The sequence below is a fragment of the Diceros bicornis genome, chromosome 11 (genome assembly GCF_020826845.1).
Source record: "Diceros bicornis minor isolate mBicDic1 chromosome 11, mDicBic1.mat.cur, whole genome shotgun sequence".
Taxonomy (NCBI): domain Eukaryota; kingdom Metazoa; phylum Chordata; class Mammalia; order Perissodactyla; family Rhinocerotidae; genus Diceros; species Diceros bicornis.
This window is the reverse complement of record NC_080750.1, coordinates 42,413,209-42,431,842: the sequence shown is the minus strand read 5'-3', so window position 1 is coordinate 42,431,842 and position 18,634 is coordinate 42,413,209. Positions and strand designations below refer to the sequence as shown.

Below are 18,634 nucleotides of genomic sequence, written 5' to 3'. Positions count from 1 at the left end.
TTTTCAATCTAGTGGGAGGAAGGTTGATTTTTTTCTAATATGGGTATTCAGTCGACTCAGCGCAATTTGAAATGATCATTCTTTCCTTACTGCACTGGAGCGTCACCTTTGTCGTGACTCATGTGACTGTATATGTGTGTGTGTCCATTTCTGGACACTCTATTTTTGACCTATTTGTTTACCTTCATACTAGCACCATACTCTCTTAATTATTTCAGCTTTATAAGAGGTCATGATATAGTATATTCTTTTAGCTTTGTCTTTCATTTTCAAGATTGCCTGGGCTATTCTTGACCATTTACATTGCCAAGCATATTTTAGAAACAACTTGTCCAATTTCCATTGTGTTACAGCAAAGATAACCTACTATACACCCTGTTCTGTACTTTGATTTTTTTCACTGAGTCCATTTTGGAGACTTTCCTTGTTTTTCTTTTTTATCTGTTTACTAGTCTTTTGTGTGGGTACTGCTAACACCTCACTGGTCTAATCTTTCTCTTTTGGAGTAATGGGAGGACCTACCTACTTAAGACATGAGTTGTTGGGAAAAAAATGAGTCTAAATATATTTATTGCAAGTAAACATCTAGAAACTAACATAAAAATGAAGTCATTTATATTTATTAAGATTACCATGATCTATTTGGTTAGATTTTGTCAACCCCTGACTATGTGGTTTCAGAAATCTTTGCTTCTATGTAAGAAAAGATGTAGGAAACAAAAATAGCAGTAAACAGAGGAGTTGAGATTAATTCAAGTCTATGTGATTATTTAAAGCTCAATATATGCACACGCAAATATTAACCCAAGGCTTCAGAAATATATTCTCAATAGATTTTGAAACAATCATAAAAGGCCATCCTAAAATTGAATAACCAGTTAAATCTAATTCTGCAGTAGTTGAACATCTGTTTCTAATTAGTTGGTTTCAGTTGATCTTGTAAAAGTGTATGTAGAAATTATCTTAATAGAAATAAGATCATTTAATGCCGGAAATTTTTTATCCCCCAAAAGTAGTGCATTTATTAGGAGCATTGGCAGTGGAATAAAAGAAATCAACCCAGATATTTAATTTAAACCTCCTTGCTTCTTTCTGTTTCCATGCTGAATCTTCACTACAGACTTACTCTGTGGAGAATGTTTTCTTTTCCTCTCAGCTCACCAGTCTCTATTGCAATATTCCAGTGCATCTTCAACCACACCATCACTCCGTAAAGCTTTTCAGACTGAACAAAAGTGGTGCATTTTTTTTTTTACCCAGCTAAAAAGTATTTTATTTTAAAGATAACTAAGAAAGTGTTCACAAATAGATTGCAGGCAGCTTTTGCTAATTTTTAGAAATGAAAGAGATAATCTCCAGGTTGATGATTGCTGTGGTTTGAATGTTTGTGTCCCCCCCAAATTTGTATGTTGAAGACCTCATGCCCAAGGTGATGGTATTAGGAGGAGGGCCTTTGGAAGACGATTGGGCCATGAGGGTGGAGCCCTCGTAAATGGAACTAGTGTTCTTATGAAAGATGCCCCACAGAGCTCCTTAGCCTCTTCCACCAGCTGAGGACACAGCAAGAAGTTGGCAGTCTTCAGGCCTCCACCAGAACCCAGCTGTGCTGACGCCCTGATCTTAGACTTCCAGCCTCCAGAACTGTGAGAAATAAATTTCTGTTGTTTATAAGCCACCCAGTCTATCATATTTTGTTATAGCAGCTTGAACAGACTAACACAATCATATATGTGAATCGTAACAGTCTTCTCTAAAAATTTCTTGTTTTTTAGAAGGAAAACCCCCCAACAAAGCACAACATATTCCAATTTTGTTAGAACAGAAACATCCTTCCTATGGGTACTTCACATTCAAGGTCTCACCTTGGTGTTTGTGTGATCTCATCCTAAACCCAGCCCTGGCACAGACGGGAGCTATTCTGCACTCTGCCTGGCTTAATATAGGTCTTATTATTATTTAGCTGTGGGTAAGGAGATGACTGCCATTGAAAAAACAGTTTCTTATGCTCACAGATCCCAAGAGGAGGGGTGTGCCACACCATAGGGGTGGGGTGGGAGGGAGATGGTGTGTGCACAATGAGAACACTGGGGTCAGTCAGGAGGCAGAGGGAGAGAGGGAAAACTGTGGACAAAGGCCTTTATTATGGTTTCCAAGGGAAGGAATAGGAGAGGCAGAATGAGCAAAGATTGGCTAGTTTGAATAATTTCAGTGAGCTCTGGGAGATAGAGGTTGTCTCTAATTACCTGGTACCTGGCCTGGGCTGATTAGCGCAGGTGGATAGTGGCCTAGAGTGTGAAAGCCACTAAAGGAGGCGGTTGGGGTTTGGGCTCTAGATTGATTGGTTTGCATTTGAGAAGCACGCTCACCTGACCCTGGGCAGTCCCTCCAAGATCAGCAAGCCCCAGATGTCAAAGCGTCAGAATACAGAAAACAGAAGACACGGCTAGTACAGTCCCCCTGCCCTGGTGCAGTCCCCTCAAAGAGGAAGGCAAAGGGCTCACCAGAACTCCTGCTACACCTAAGGCTGTACAAAAGAAAATCTTTGCAGCTACCTTGCTTCACTCCAATTTATTGGAAATAACTCCCAGTGATACTGAGGGAATTCACTACTCAGTTTAACTTTTGTCCCAATGTAACATCTTAAATCATCGAAGAAAGTTTTTGTCAAGGCATGGTCTGCTTTCAGCACTTTCTTTTCCTTTGCATCAGGTCCCGTGTGATCCTGTGCGAGCTTCACTCAATACTGCTCAGTCCTGGCCAGGTAGTCCACATACTCGTCGTCAGGCACCACCAACGAGTGCTCTTCCTCTTCCTCCCCACTTTCCTCTCAGGTGTTGTCATCCCCCTCATCTTCATCTCCTCCTTCTGTGTCCTCTACCTCATCTGTGTCCTTTTCCAAGTTTATCTCCTCTAGACGCCCTTGAGTTTTTAGATCCATCTCCACTAAAGTCTTCCATTCTTCCATCTTCTGGAGATCAAGGCAGTACAAGTCACTGAGGGTGAACTGGCAGTCACCTGCTTCAAACATGCCCCCCATAAACATAGAGCAGCCCGTGCTTCATGGCCAGCATGGCTTTGGAGCGAGGACTTGGCTCTGTCAGAGGGCCACTGGCTTCATCAGAACCATCTTCCTCCTTCCTGCTGCCTGGGGCAGAGAGCACTTGTTCAGAGGTGATCATACTCCCATCCTCTGTGACCCCCACTTTGACCACCTCCAGGGACTCCTGTGTGCTGGCTTCCCCACATTCCTGATTATCACATTCAGACTCCACTTTTTTTGCCTCATCTACATTTTCTCTTCCCTGACCTAGGTCCCTTCGGCTGCCCTGCAAACCAGTGGTTCTTTGTGGTGTCATAGAAATACAGGTCGTTAAAAAAGTCACTCTCCAGACTCTCTTCCTCTTTCTTACCACAGACACCACTAAAGAGGACTGTCAATGATTCAGGGCCACAGCTACTGAAATGCCACATCTTGGAGTGAGCTATGTTCCCCAAGGGGTAATCTGAGTCCACATCCATTTCCCTTTTCTTCCTTCCCCTCAGACTTTAGTTGGAACATATCTGAATGCAGAGTGGGTTTGTCCACCTTGCTTGACTGGTGGTTCCAGTAGCCTCCATAGATGATTCTGTTCCCCTGGGGAGTGACAGACATTTGGCAGCCCAGTCTGGGTGTGGGCCCAGGCCCTCATGGGGACAGCTTGCTCCATGTGAATGTGTCCAGGTTTAGAGGTGTACATATCACTGTAATAGAGGTATTGTACTGTCATGGAAACCACCAAAAAGAATTAGCTGTGCCTTCCAGACTACCATCCGATACCCACTTTGACCTCAAGGACTGCTTGGTGACTTGCTCCTAGGTCTTGGTTGCCAAATGCAGGACCCAAAGATCCATGTAGTGAATACAATCAATTCATCCTTCTCAGGATGAGCAGAGAATGACACATTCAACGTTGGTGAAGATGAGGAACAAGGTGTTTCTACAATCTGAGTCTTTTTAGCAACTAGTGTCTAGAAATGGGCTTCAAGGTTTCCTCTTTCCGCAGCTCTTGGACACCTTCTACGCTCATCTTGGTAGCGTCTTCTCCTTCTTGCCCATCATGCTGGTCCAAAGCAGCATGAGGGGACCCAGGAAAGGAGCTTGGCTTGGCAATGCATTTTTAAAGACAAGTTTTAGAAGTGTCTCCACCCTCCTCCTACATCATAGGCTTTTAACAACTTCCTAACCTTTACCTTGCTTGGAACTAAAACTGCCTCCAATGTTCCTTATGTTTGCCTCGGAATGTATGATAGCAGGAAACATAAGTGTATATGTGTGTGTGTGTGTGTGTTATCCAGTGTGCAATGTTTATTCTGTTGCCTGCATAATCTTCATAAATTTCTTCTGTGATGAACTGTACATTTCTACAGGGTAAAGTCTGCTTCTATCACAATTATTCTGTGCAATATCCACCAACAGCATACATCTCTAATCAAAAGGGTTGGTAAAGATGAAGATAACAATGTTGATAATGACTTGGTAGGCTGTCCCCTAAAAACAACCTAGCTTGGATCTGAAGAATAAATGAACTCAGACAGATATTTTAGGTTCAAGATGTTGGATTCTAGGCCATAATGAATTAATTTACAGTGAAGTGCACCTGGACAGAAGACCTTTAACTTTACATAATTACCTCGATAATATATGGTTTTCCCTCTGATCCTTTCTCTTTCTAATATATGTCCTGAAAGTTCTTTGGAAGAAAATTGCCCAGAACCCATTTGCTGGTATCACTAAGAGATTTTATCTGTCAGTAGAATAATTTTTCTTGCAAAATATCTAGATCTTCTGGGCTTCTTTGCCGCTGCTCTATTTATCCTTGTGATGACTGTCAATATTTTTTTAACTCAATCACTTCTCCTATTCTACTGATATTACTTCTGAAATAATCTATTTTTGCTGCTACTGCTGCTGCTATTTATCTCGTACATAGAAGCCATGAGGATGCTATAAAATTACATAATGGAAACAATTAATCGGAGTACTGGGGAGCACTACCCCTCACCACAGTAAAGCTCTATAATTTAATTATACCATTCTTATATCTAATTCCTTGTTCTTTTTCCCATTTTCACCAAGTGACTCTGTTTGGTATATATTTATTAACATTCTATCTCTATTTTTTGTGACATCTTGAATTCTGCAGCTAAAATATGTGTCTGAGATAAAGCTGTTTCAACTCTATCTCACCAATCCAGGCTTAGGGGAGCATTGTGTCAGACTAGCAATATAGAAAGTAAATTGACTTAGCTCTTCACCATTATATGTATTCATGATAAAAGTTGGCTATTGAAGTTGTGCTACATATTTTGTGTGTAATGCAGATAGATCTCTAGAAGCAAACTTTCCAAGTAAAAGGGCATACTCATTTTTTTCACAGCTTTATTGAGCTGTAATTGATAAATAAAAATTATATACATCTGCAATGTACAACATAATGTTTTGATATTACATATACATTGTGAAATGATTACCACAATCAAACTAACTAACATATCCATCATCTCACATAGTGAGTGGTGAGAACACTTAAGATCTACTCTCAGCAAATTTCAAGTATGCAATATAGTAATATTAACTATAATCACCATGTTGTACATTAGATCTCTAGAACTTACTCATCCTGCATAACTGAAACTTAGGGCATACTTACTTTAATTTTCATGGATTGTGTTATCTCACTTTCCAATATCCAAGTGCTTATTCCTATCTTATATTTTATTGATCACTACCCCTCACCCCAGTTTCAAGAATAAGCCATTGCTGAATTGCCCATGTTTTCTAACTAAATTGTCTGAACCATCTCAAACTGATTGCCTACCATTCTTTATTATGCTACCAGGATTAATCTCTAAATGTCTTAAATACCACTGTACCTCATTCTTATCTGTAGAAGTTTAAGCCTCCCAGCCATTCATTATTATTTGTACTCTCATTCCATCCTGCTCTATTCATCCTTTAATTTGAATCAACTTCTTAATCCACCCTCTCTGCCCTCCCAAACTCTTCTACCATGCCCTCCAGAATTTATGGTCCATCAATTAGCAAAATCTCTATTTATAATCTCAACCTGGTCTCTGACTGCTCCTTTATCTTCTTGCCCTGATTATAACAGGCTGCCCTTGAGGACACCAATTCCTCTCTGATCCTCTCACAGAGAAGCCCACATTCCACTAATCACAAACCTGGAGGGATGTATTGATGTGGGTGCCTTCCTCGTCGCCCATCACAGCATCCAAATCATTTCCTCTCCTTTCTCCATCAAAAACCAGTTTGCTTTTGAAGTCTGATATTGTCAGACTATACCATGGACACTCTTTCTTGTTGCCGTCATGTTCTAAAGTTTCTTCTCACATAGGACTTTTACACATTACTCAGTCTTCCTCTCCACCACTGTTCCCCTCTTGAAGACTACAATATCTGTTTAGTGAACCACCCAACCCCCTGAGCTTCTCAGTTCCTTAACTTTCTCATTTCCAGGGATCATCACCAGTAATTACACACCCTCTGAAATCTCAATTTCAAGCATGCTATATTCTGATAAGCATTCTTATTTTTCTGTCTCACTTACTGTAGTACCTCCATTCCAGCCGATAATTCTTCTCCCATGTTAAGATTTCTAGTTTATTGATCCATCATTAAATTCATTCAGTTGTAAATTCCTTTTAGTTCCCTCACTCCATAGAACTCTCCAGGTAAAACCCCAGCCCTATCTAAACCCAATTCTGTCTTTTCTGCACTTGCCTAAGCAGCTGAATGTGCTTAGAGAAAAATAACATGCCTGCTTGAGAGCAAAGTCTTTACCTTCCTTCCTACTGTCAGCTCACATTCTTTGCCTTCTTGCCTATTATCATATTAGAGATGTCCCTGTTTGCATCAAAAGCAAATATCTCTACCGTTCAAGGTCCCATCCATTCCGGCTTCTTAACGATATCACTTCTATTAGTATTTGCTCTTTTTCCTGCAACACTGATTTCACAAATTCTATTGAGTATCTCCCTTAAGCATACAAGGCATAATAATAGTTGCTATCTTAAAAAAAAACCAAAACCTTTTTTATTTCATGTGCTTTTTTAGAAAACCATTTTATTCCTCTTTTGCAACAAACCTACTTAAAATAGTCGTCTCTTATTTCCTCACTTTTCAATCTTTCTTTGATCCATTCTTCTCATCCTACCTCTCTAATAAAACTGCTTTTATGAACATGATTTCTGTTGTGCTACATCCTGGGATTATTTATTTATTTTCATTTTATTCAACTTCTCAATGAACTTGAAATTATTCTTTGAACGCTTGTTCTTTTGGCTTTGGTGACACCACAGCTTACTGTTTTTTTTTCCTGGACCCTCATTTTGCTTCACCTTTGCTCATTGAATCATAAACTATAGACTAGAATGCATTGACAAAGGAAACCACAGCCCACAAGAGCTACGAGAAGTGAAGGATAGTTATTAATATTCTACTATTCAGGAGCCCCAGAAGGTGAGAACAGAGAGAATGGATAGTAGACAATGGCCAAAGTAGAAATAAGAGCAGAAATTTTTCCATATCTAGGATTGCCTTAGACGACCTTCCTGCCTCCAGTATTGTATGCTTTCAAGCTTGGTGTTTTTTCAAACTACTCCCAACTTTCACAGCATGTCTTGAAAGGACTGGGTTTCAGGTGGATTGGTTAAGAGTCTCTTACCATAATTCTAAAAAGTAAATGATGAAAATTATATCAAAACCATGACTTCTTGGTGGAAAGAGAAAGGATAAGGCAAAGTTAAGAAATATTCATGCATGGAATTTATGGAGTGTATTAGTTACGTATTGCTGTGTCACAAATTGTTCCCAAATTTAACATCTTAAAATAACAAACATTTATTATCTCACACACTTTCAAGGGCTAGGAATCTGGAAGCACCTTAGCTGGTGGTTCTGGCTCAGAGTATCTCAAAGATTGCATTATCAGGAGAGTCCTGATGAGCTGGACAGAAGTTTGGTTACAGAGGGTTGGGAGGTGAACACTCTGAGGGAATGGAGAAAATGAGTTCAGATTAGCATTCCCCACATTGTGTTCTATGGAATAATTTTCTCCTAAGATACTCCTTCCACAGGATTCTGTGGTCAAATAAGAGTAGGGAATACCTCAGAACTCACCTCTCTAGAAATGCGCATAGGAAAGGCTCTGGGAGAAGTCCTGAGGCAAAGGATCCGTTTGCCTTGGTTAATTCAGCCTTCTCCCAACTTTTTGACTAAGGTTCCTCTTTATTTATTTATTTTGAAGGCACATCTCTAAATTACTACCTCACATATCTCTTTCTAACACCTAGATTTGATCATATCTCTTCATGAATGATAGCAATAGTGTTCCATGTGGCGATTTAGAAAGAAAACAGAACTCTGAATTTTAAACTTTTAAACTTTATTTTTGTGTGTTTTAAATATAAATAATACATTAACACAGTAAATATTTATATAATTTATTAATAAATAAATGTATATGTAGTGAGAGTATTCACACCACAGTTTTTACTGATGGGGTCCACTGGTGTGCAGAATAGTCTATCCTCCTTAGCATTTCAATCAAGTTCTACAAATCTATCAAGGCTCTTCTCCCGATCCTGCCCACCCTCTCCATGGACACACCCCTTTAGCCACGTTAGTTAGCTTACCGTGCCTACAACGTGGCAGAGAATTTTTTCTAATGCCATTACATTTTCTAGGATGTTATTTTACCTGAAATATCTGTTTGTCAAATTTTTTTTTTTTTAATTTTTAAGAGTTTATTCGAGCAAAAATAGATTTGAATCCAGCAGCGCCAAACTGGAAGTGGTTAGGATTCCTCCACCAACAGAAGCTAGGGGAAAGATTTTTATAAGGAAGACACAGAAGCAAAGCAAGGAAATGTTTTGATTGGCTAGAGCTTAAGTAATCAGATTCCAATCCTGTTCGTTACCTTTGAGGTTTTGTTATCTGCCTATAAATTGGACTGAATCCTGAATTCCTCTACTTGCCTCAGATATCTGGCTACAAGTCTCTTCTGATTTGGAATCGCTAAGAACAAAGACTGCCCTTAAACCTTGTTGGAAGGGACCATACCAGGTCTTCCTTACTGCTCAGACAGCAGCCAAACTTCAGGGCCTTGAATCTTGAATCGTATCTCCCAATTTAAAAGGGCTCCTCCAGTCTCTTGGAACTGCACACCAGCTGGAGATCTAAAATCCAATTTGTTTTTGAGGACCCCCATCTCAAGGATCCCTTCAGCATTGAGATTCCGTCTGTGCAGTGTTCACAGCATGTGTCTGCATCTGAGTAATGAAGACCATCCACAATCCTTTCTCTGTAGTTCTGAAACCCCAAGGCTCTCAAGATGGAAAGTTTTAAAAACTCATTTGGCGAGAAACCTGACTTGAACTGACCCGGGGCCATTCATGTTTCTTTATCCCTCTAAACGTGTCTATTCATACATTTTGCTGCAGAATATTAAATGCTTGATTACCGGGTGCCACCCAGACCTGACTAGGTATATGTACTATATTATGTTTCTAAAACTTGAAAAATTCCCAGACAAATCTATCTGGCATCAAGTATTTAGGATAAGGAGCCTGTAAATTCTTATAATTGATGGTGATTAACCATTACAAATGCTTTCATACATATCATGTCCTCCTTCCAACAACAGGCCTGCAGGGCGAGTAGGTAGCCCTGCTTTACAGAAGAGGTAGCTTGGACTCAGGGACTATCTGACTTTCTCAATGCTATGGTCCCAGATGCAGGCAGGGCCAGACATTAGGCCCAGATCTTTAAGCTCCAGATTGTTCCACTGTGTCACAAACCCAGTTGTGTAGTGTCTGTTTCATAATTGTAAGTCCCTTGTAAACAGAGACCCTGTCTTCTTTCTCCCTTCGAAGACTGAGTCTGTGGTTGGCATTGCCCCCAGCGTAGTCTTTAAACAAGTCTTTCATGAAAGGTAGCATTTTATACCATAGCAATAATTTAAAAAGTATTTTTAAAATTTTGAATTTAAAAGAAGTCAGCAGGGGCTTTGGGGACACATCAATCTCCGGTCCAGTTGCAGATCTGTGGTTTACAGTCTCCTTTACCTTGGACTAGTCACTTATCTTCTCTGTGCTTTGATTTTCTTACCTGTAAAAATGAGGAAAACCATAAAAAATCTAAAAAAAGGAGATTATAACAATTGAAGGAGAAATATACATAAAGCACACTTAACACACATTCACAAATCGCTTTTATTAAAGGAAAGTACCCCCTCTTTGATAAATTCAGCAGATGAAAACTGAATTCATAAAAAAGACTGAGATGTATAATACTTTTCCTGCAGAAAGATTCATTGTTCTGTGACAGTAAGTTTTTCACTTTGTCCATCTAATATTTTGGTTGTTTTGGGTAGCATGGCCTGATTTAGGATCTTCATGGACAGCCTAGGAATTAACATCTTTGTTCTTAGAGATCTTACGGTGGAGTGATAAGGATGGATGATTAAGGAGCGATAATGGATGGATCATTTCTCACATCTTTCCCACTTTCTCATTACTTGTCTTACCTGCTTTCTCAGCCCCTCCTAAAACCTAAGTGACTTCTTGAACTCAAGGAAAAAATATATAAGAAAGGGGAAGGGAAATGTCAATGGAAAGCAAAATGGAGAAGGAAGACAGTTCGGACAAGCCGCAGGGTCTGTGTCAGATGGTATGCAGTATTTTCTATCTGTTTGTAATCAGTCTGCAGTCCCCTCTTACTCCACCCCACCTGGGGACCTACGGGTTATTTAGATTTGCTGAAGATACAGCACCAATCTGCACTTTAAGCAAACAGACTGGGTGGAACTTCCATTGTTTTTATTGCAATCGTAATTAGCCCTCGTTTCTCCTGTTCTAACTGGTAGCTTGCATGGCCCTGGTACTTTATTCAGCTTAGAACGTGGAAAATCACACTATTTATTTCTAAAGATGTATTTCTTTTTTAGTCCTCAATGTCTGGGGTACAGGGACCTCAGAGCGTGAGAGCCATTTCTGGATTCGTCGTAAACGTGATCCCAAACAATACTCTTTCTCGACCTCCCTCACCCTCAACGTGTACTGCCTCCCTATCTGCCAGCAGCTGTCCTGCCTTTGTCTCGGGCCAAACCTTCTTCTTCAGTCTTTCTTTTTTCTCTTTGCTCAGTGCCTCCCCGCCACAGTAGGAAAAAGAAACAAAAAAAAGAGAGAAGGAGGGAGGATAAGTGAATAAGAAAACCCAGGCTGCTGTGACTTAACAAGGATTTTTGTCAAAGAGGAAAGTACCAAAATGTACCAGATAGACGTGGAAAATGGTGATTTAAAGTAGGAACACATGTTTAACTTTAGAAAAGTAAAAATTACAGAAGATTATTTTCTTCTGTTGTATCCTCTCCCCTTCTCCTTGTTTTTAGATGAAGGCAACACAGTATGGGATCCACTTCTCACTACTTTATGCACTATATTACTTCTCTAAAACTTGAAAAATTCAGAATTCTAAAATATGGCCCCAAGTATTTAGGATAATACCTCTACTGCCACCATCTACTCCAGACTTGATGATGCTAATAGCCTCCTATCTCCCACCTTTGCCACTTTGCAGGCTGTTCTGAACTCTGCGGCCAGAGTGACAGTTAAAATCTAAGGCAAATCAGGCCACTCCTCTGCTCAAAACCCTCCAATAGGTCAGAGCCATGGTCCTTTCAGAGACCCGCAGAGCCTCTCTGACATTGCCTCCCTGACTTCCTTGCCATTCCCTGAACAGGCCTGGGATGCACACTGCACTCCTGCCTCAGGGCCTTTGCACTTGCTCTTTCCTCTGTCTGTTATGCTTTTCCTCCAGATAACTGAAGTTTAGCTCCCTCAATAGGTCAGTCTTTACTCAAATGACACCTTCTTAGTGAGGCTTTCACCAACGACCTTTTCTAAAATTGTCTCCCCCACCAATACTCCCTTACCCCCCAGTCAAAAATTATCCTGGGGGTAAAGGTGATTTTTTTTTCTCTTTGGACAGCAGGACAACTTTCCTTGAATGTCTTTGGCCTCTACTCTGAAGTTATTGCCTCATAGGAGCTTTAAGTGGTAATCTTGTTCATGTTTAGGAATCAGCACTGAAGTATAGATACCGTGCTGTTATCCATGAGCTCATATCTCAAGGTTAAAAGTAAAATGAATATATATATATATATATTTTTGGTGTTTCAAAAGTCTATCCTAGGGTCTTTGTTGATTATTCTGCATCCCAGTGTTCAGAAGAGATCCATTTGTAATCGCTTCTCATTCATTCAACAGGGTGGGCTAAGCGCCCAAGCTTTTGTTCGTGTGGAGCTGGAGGACATGAATGATAATGCACCTGTGTTTAACCCGTCAACCTACGTGACGAGCATTAGTGGCCAGACCCAGCCCGGCACGGAGATCATCAGTGTTCTTGCCACTGACAGGGATTCTGGCATATATGGAACAGTGGCTTATGAGCTCATTCCTGGAGACGTGTCATCCCTTTTTACCATCGACTCCACCACAGGTATGTGATCTTGGAACAGCAAAGAGAATTGTACAGACATCCAAAGTAGATCCCTTTCTTGTACTAGGTCTGGCATTCCCTTATTCTCTTTGGGTCTTAGTTTCCTTGTTTGAAAATGATAAAAAGCTCCTTTTAATTCTCGAGTATGGTAATCTGCCAAAGAAGTCCAGTGAGCAAACTGAGTCTTTTAGAAATAATCAATATTTAAGAGATGACCCTCCCCTTCCTATTGGTTTCTTGCAAAAAAAATAATGTGCGAAATATTTGATTACAAAGAAAATATAAAATTTCAAATATATAATATTACATTATAATACTTTTGAGACATTAGAGATATTCTGGTCTAAAAATGAGGCTGCAAAAAAGAAAAAATATTTTTTTCTTTTACATTTCTTTTCCTTTTAAAAAATTCTTTAAAATTCAATTTTATGTTATTGTAGTAGGAACACTTGCAATCTGCCCTCTTAACAAATTTTTAAGTGTTCGGTACTTTATTGTTGACTATAGGTAAAATGTTGTACAGCAGAGGTCCAGATCTTATTCATCTTGTTTAATTGAAACTTTATGTCCATTGATTAGTGACACCCCATTTCTCCCTCCCCATCAGCTCCTGGAAACCACCACTCCACTCTTTGATTTTATGAGTTTTACTATTTTAGATACCTCATATAAGTGGAATAATGCAGTATTTGTCCTTCTGTTACTGGTTTATGTCACTTAACATAATGTCCTATAAGTTCATCCATGTTGTTGCATATGGCAGAATTTCCTTCTTTTTTAAGGCTGAAGAGTATTCCATCATTTGTATATACCACATTTTCTTTATCCATTCATTCATTGATAGACATTTAGGTTGTTTCCACAACTTGGCTATTGTGAATCGTGCTGCAATCAACATGGGACTGCAGATATCTCTTCGAGATTACATTTCTTCTTAAAGCACCTGATCTGAGCGTGGGTAGAATGTGCTTTTACTGTGATAATGATGATAATGTCAGGTGCTACACTAGGCATTTTCTGTACATTGTCTTATTGGATCTTTGCAACACCCTTTGCAACAACCACATTGATTAGCAACAAACAGTAATTTACACAGGAAATCTAATCTACCCACTTAGTTTGTCTTCTCACCCAGTCCCGAGAGGGAGAGAGTCACTGCTACTTGCCTGGAAAGTGTACTTCATCTGGAGTGTGTGACTGGCTGGGAGATTAGTTGTTTACAATGGCAGTCTTTATAAGGCGGAACTTTCCTTACTCGAGATAATCCACTGACATAGCCCCTTTAACATTTAAAAGATCAGAAGAAAATACTTTTTTTAGGAAATTAGTCTGCTTATCTTGGCTTTTTCAAAATTCGTCTAAACTGAGGACCTTAAGTGCTTGTCAAATCATCAGGCCCTCCAGGGCACTAGCATTGCCAAAAATATATAGGTCAGACAGTAATCAGGGCACAGGATCTAAAAGCATTTAGCGGATTGTTTTTAAAAGACATCAACACACTCATCATCTAGTTTCCCCTAGAAGATCTTGAAGAATGAGCTGTACTGTATTCTGTTTTTAGAAGAGATCTCTGTTGCTGGGCTGGCTTCAGTCAGCCACAGGCTTTTGTTCCTGGCACGAGGTAGAAGACAAATGCCATTGTTAATCATGGAAAACCCTTTATGTGGGTCATTATCTAGGAAAATATCATGATATTTTTTTTAAAGCAAAGACCAGATTCATCATGGAAGTAGCCTTGGGTTATTATTGTTGGCAATGTTGATGCCGGTGCATTTAGGTTGGAGATATTTCTCAGTCTAACAGTGCTTAGAATTTAGTTGCACTTAATCACAACTCATGAAATTCATGAGGCCTGGTAATGCTTTACTTTAACCTTTAGAAGAGAATTAAACAGCATCATGACTAGCTGTCCCACTAGTCCCATGACTAGTGGGAAAAGTCGCCTAGTGAACAGGAGTCTCCAATTTGAACAGTTGAGTTCAAGTTCATCTGTTGGTTGACTGCAGCTCCAAACACATTTTCTATATTGTACATAATAGGAGGCTTCCAGGCCATGCCATAAAAGCTAATTCAACTGTTGATGTTCTCAAAGACTAGAACAAGGAGCTGTATTGGAGTATGGTTGGCCTTTTCTAGATCTGTGTTTTTGTTATATAAAGCTGGGCTTTCTTGCTTCCACCATAAGGCCTGTCTCTACAGAGGCTGCCAGTGTTAACACAGTCTCAAGAAATTGCCTTTATCAATATATATTTGTGGAATAAATGAATAAATGACGTATAGAAATAATTGAAGTGATTTAAATCCTTATTACATCCTCTTAAAAAATTGCAAGGGAGTGACATTGATAATAGAGCAAAACTTCATTTAAAATCCTCTTTCCCCATCACAGCATGGTAGGTGACGCTATGGCCTACCCCCACTTTTCCTCAAAACTCTCCTCAACTCTCTTACCTTCTCTCCAGCTTATCTGTGCTGGCTGACACTTTTCTAGATATATATATATATATAAATATAAATATATATATTTAGTATATATATGGTTGTACATAGTTGTATATATATAGTTATATAATTATATAGATGTATGGTTGTATGGTTTTACAGTTATATATAGTTATATAGTATGAGGAGAATATTGGGAATTGATGAGCAAATTTATACATTGTCACTTCTTCCTGAATTTCTCTAAAATTCTCTCCTAGAGACACTCATTAATTTGTTCACTGCTTCTTTCATCCTTTCATTTTGGTGCTTCCTATATCAGGCATGCTATTTTATAAGCTTACATACTTTGTGTTAGAGGCTCATGTTTTCCCAAAGACAAGAGATTTTCCATTGATCTCTTGCGCCGTAACCAAGACTCATGCGTTAAAAATAGAGTTCTTTGACTTACTGTGTTCATCTGGTAAGAAAAATGTTTTGGAGAAAACTGGAAGGGGGTGTGGTGATGTCATGGTTGTTTTCTCTTGTGGGTTTATCTTCCTGTTCTGTTTCTGGTTTTCTAAGTGTGTTCTTGGTTCAAAGAACATTTTTGTAAAATGTGTTTAGGCACCAGGAGAGATTGAATTGAGCCTTCATTTCCCTTATTCTCAGTTACTTGGGTTCGTTTGATGTGGGCAAGAGGCAGACCACACTATTTTGAGTTTTAAAAGGAGAAAACACAAGAGGCGTATTTATTAATAGCTCTTTTTTCATATATTTTAAATCTCATTTTATGAATTATATGTAAATTTTTCCCCTACACTGTTTGAAGTATTCTCTTTAGTAGCATGAAAAGAGCAATTCTTTAGCTTTTGTATCTGTCCTACTTATTTAGTAATTTTACACTGAAACAAGCATTGCTTCTAATTCAGATTATTTTAAGGTGACAGGCTTCAAGCATTTGAGTTGGTCATGTATTGTTGCCCAACTACCTGTTTTGCTAGAGCTACCTTTGGTTAAATTCTTGTGGTTTACCTCTTTTTATAGAAGCAAGTTCATGATATAAAGAAAAGTCAATAAAAATTCTAAAAAGAATGTAACACTTATTGAAGGAAGAAAATGGAAACAAGTTCATCCTTTTGATACATATTTATTAAATGCCTATTATGTACCAGGCACTGTTATAGGTATTTGGGATACATTAGTGAAAAAAACAGACAAAAATTCCTACTTTTGTAAATCTTACAAGAAAACCTTATGTTGCCTCGCCTGCTGTCTGTTCTATGTTTAGTTGTGGTGTACACAAAACCCAAGTTAAGCCCCAAGAAGAACAAGTAATTAAAAGGATAAGTGAGCAAATTAACAGACAAGGGCAGCTATGCCTCTGTGTTTAGCTGTAATCTTTTGTTTGTATGGGGTGTGTAGATTTTAACATGGACCATAAGTAATGCAGCACAGACTCTCTTTTTCTTTATTTCAAGGGCAGATTCTTTCCTACTGTTAGTTTCATGCTCAGATTTCATACCACGTAATGATTCTCATAATTCTCCGTGATTGCCACTTTTCTACATTTAGAACATTCTGATATGTCGTCAATAAATTAATACCACACCTCATTTCATAAGGGATGTGAGCCTACTCGTGCCAAAAATCACAAACACCTAATCAGTGTCTGTCACTTTCATAGGAAACAAAGGCGCATTAGAGAGTTTTCTTGTGAGTTTTTCCAGTATAACATCACAGACTCCTGGAGATAGAAGGGATGTTACAATTCAGCACACTCATTTAGTGGATGCATAGTTGGCAGTTGAACTTCAACTTGAACCCTGTCCTAGACCTGTGATCTGTTCCTATACTGCTCTGTCTCAGATAATAATACTTTTCACCATCTTTTCCATATATTGCCTATTTGAGCCTTATATCAACTCATGAGATAAGCAAGGCAGATATTTTTATGCCCATCTGCAAATTAAGAGACTGAAGACCCTAAGAGTCTTAGGGACTTGCTCATGGACATAGTAATAAACCTGACACTCAGATTTACTTTTTGGACTTCCATTTCAAAGCTCTTTCCCTTATTATGATTTTTTTTTTAAACTATAAAGACAAAGCTAAGATAAATATAGTTTCCATTGATTCAATTAAATAAGATAGAAAAATGATGTCTCACTGTGGCTTCCTATATAAGCCTATTTGAAATACCAAATTGTCTGTTGATTTATTTATTCTTTTCAATTGAATAAATAGAATTCAGTGGAATCTTCCAAAATATGTTCATTTTTCTTAAGAATTGTTTTAGTTGTCAATATGAGATAGAATTTTGAATCCATTCTATTCCTTTCAACCACTACATCTTGCTTACCCAGATTTGTGTGCAAAATAAATACATAATCTTCTATTTGGTGAATAAGTTTCTGTATTCTCACAAACTGAATATAGGAGACATATCATAAATATCAAGAACCAATAAGAAATTGTCATTGATAGCCCCTAGTTTTCGGTCTGTCTCTGTTTTTGAGAAAACCACACTTACAAACTCCATGTTTGTGCTTGTTTTTGTTAACTATCCCGTAGCCTACAGTTTTAATAATGACCTACAGATTATTGAATTAGCACCATACCGCTGTATGAATTAACATTGTGGTTGAGAGTATTCCACGTTTTCCAGGAGGTCTGATTCAGAAAGTCAGTATGGCTTAATTAGTAGAAGAACATGATTTTATATGTATAATAGATTTTAATTCAGAGAGGACCTTTGTCGGGGCCGGCCCAGTGGCACAGCGGTTAAGTGCGCATGCTCTACTTTGGCGGCCCAGGTTCGCAAGTTCAGATCCCGGGAGCACACCACTGCACCGCTTGTCAAGCCATGCTGTGGCGGCGTCCCATATAAAGTGGAGGAAGATGGGCACGGATGTTAGCCCAGGGCCAATCTTCCTCAGCAAAAAGAGGAGGATTGGCAACAGATGTTAGCTCAGGACTGATCTTCCTCACAAAAAAGAAAAGAGAGGACCTTTGTCTTTAAGGTCTTTTGTTAGTCTATCAATTTAAAATAATTTTATCCCAACAGTTTCCTCTTTTAAATAAAAAGTGACAAGATAAAGAGCATAGACATCATTGCACATTATAATTGGTATATATAAATCTAAGCATTCAGTAATTAAAACGTAAAATAACCAGTGCTCTGTAAATGAATCTGTGTCTATTTTTTAAAGTTAAAGTTAATCTCCTGAACTGGTGGTTACTGGTAATTTGCAAGTGTCATGGAAAAATGACAGCCAAGTAATCACTGTACTTTAAAGAATTAAAATATAGTATCACATTTTTAGCTGACAAATATATAGGCAAAGAGAGCTATTCATTTTATTTACTGTTTTATTATTTATTATATATATAAATATGCATATTTATATGTAGCATATATTATAGAGCTACATTTTCTGGCCCCTCAGCTTTTAATGGACAGTTCTGTTTATTTAAGAATGTTGGATTCAAGTAAATGACTTTTCTAGCTCCTTTTTATATTCAAATGTTAAAAAAAAGAGTCAATGTCTTGAAACATTCGGCATATAGAAGGACAAACTGAATCCTAATACTACCCCCCCAAGTGGTGAGTGTTGCTTCAAAGAAACCTGTTAGCTTCCTCCTGGTCTCTAG

General features: G+C 38.6%; 1 protein-coding gene and 1 pseudogene across 1 annotated transcript in view; one reads left to right on the top strand and one right to left on the bottom strand.

Annotated features, from left to right (window-relative positions):
• The window catches only part of DCHS2 (dachsous cadherin-related 2), a 242,228-nt gene that overhangs the window by 124,233 nt on the left and 99,361 nt on the right, over positions 1–18,634 (top strand). Inside the window, exon 3 of the mRNA XM_058550238.1 lies at positions 12,328–12,559. Within this exon, the coding sequence (XP_058406221.1) occupies positions 12,328–12,559 (232 nt within the window). The remainder of the gene's footprint in view (positions 1–12,327; positions 12,560–18,634) is intronic.
• On the bottom strand, positions 2,738–3,892 carry LOC131411596 (kelch domain-containing protein 4-like; annotated as a pseudogene).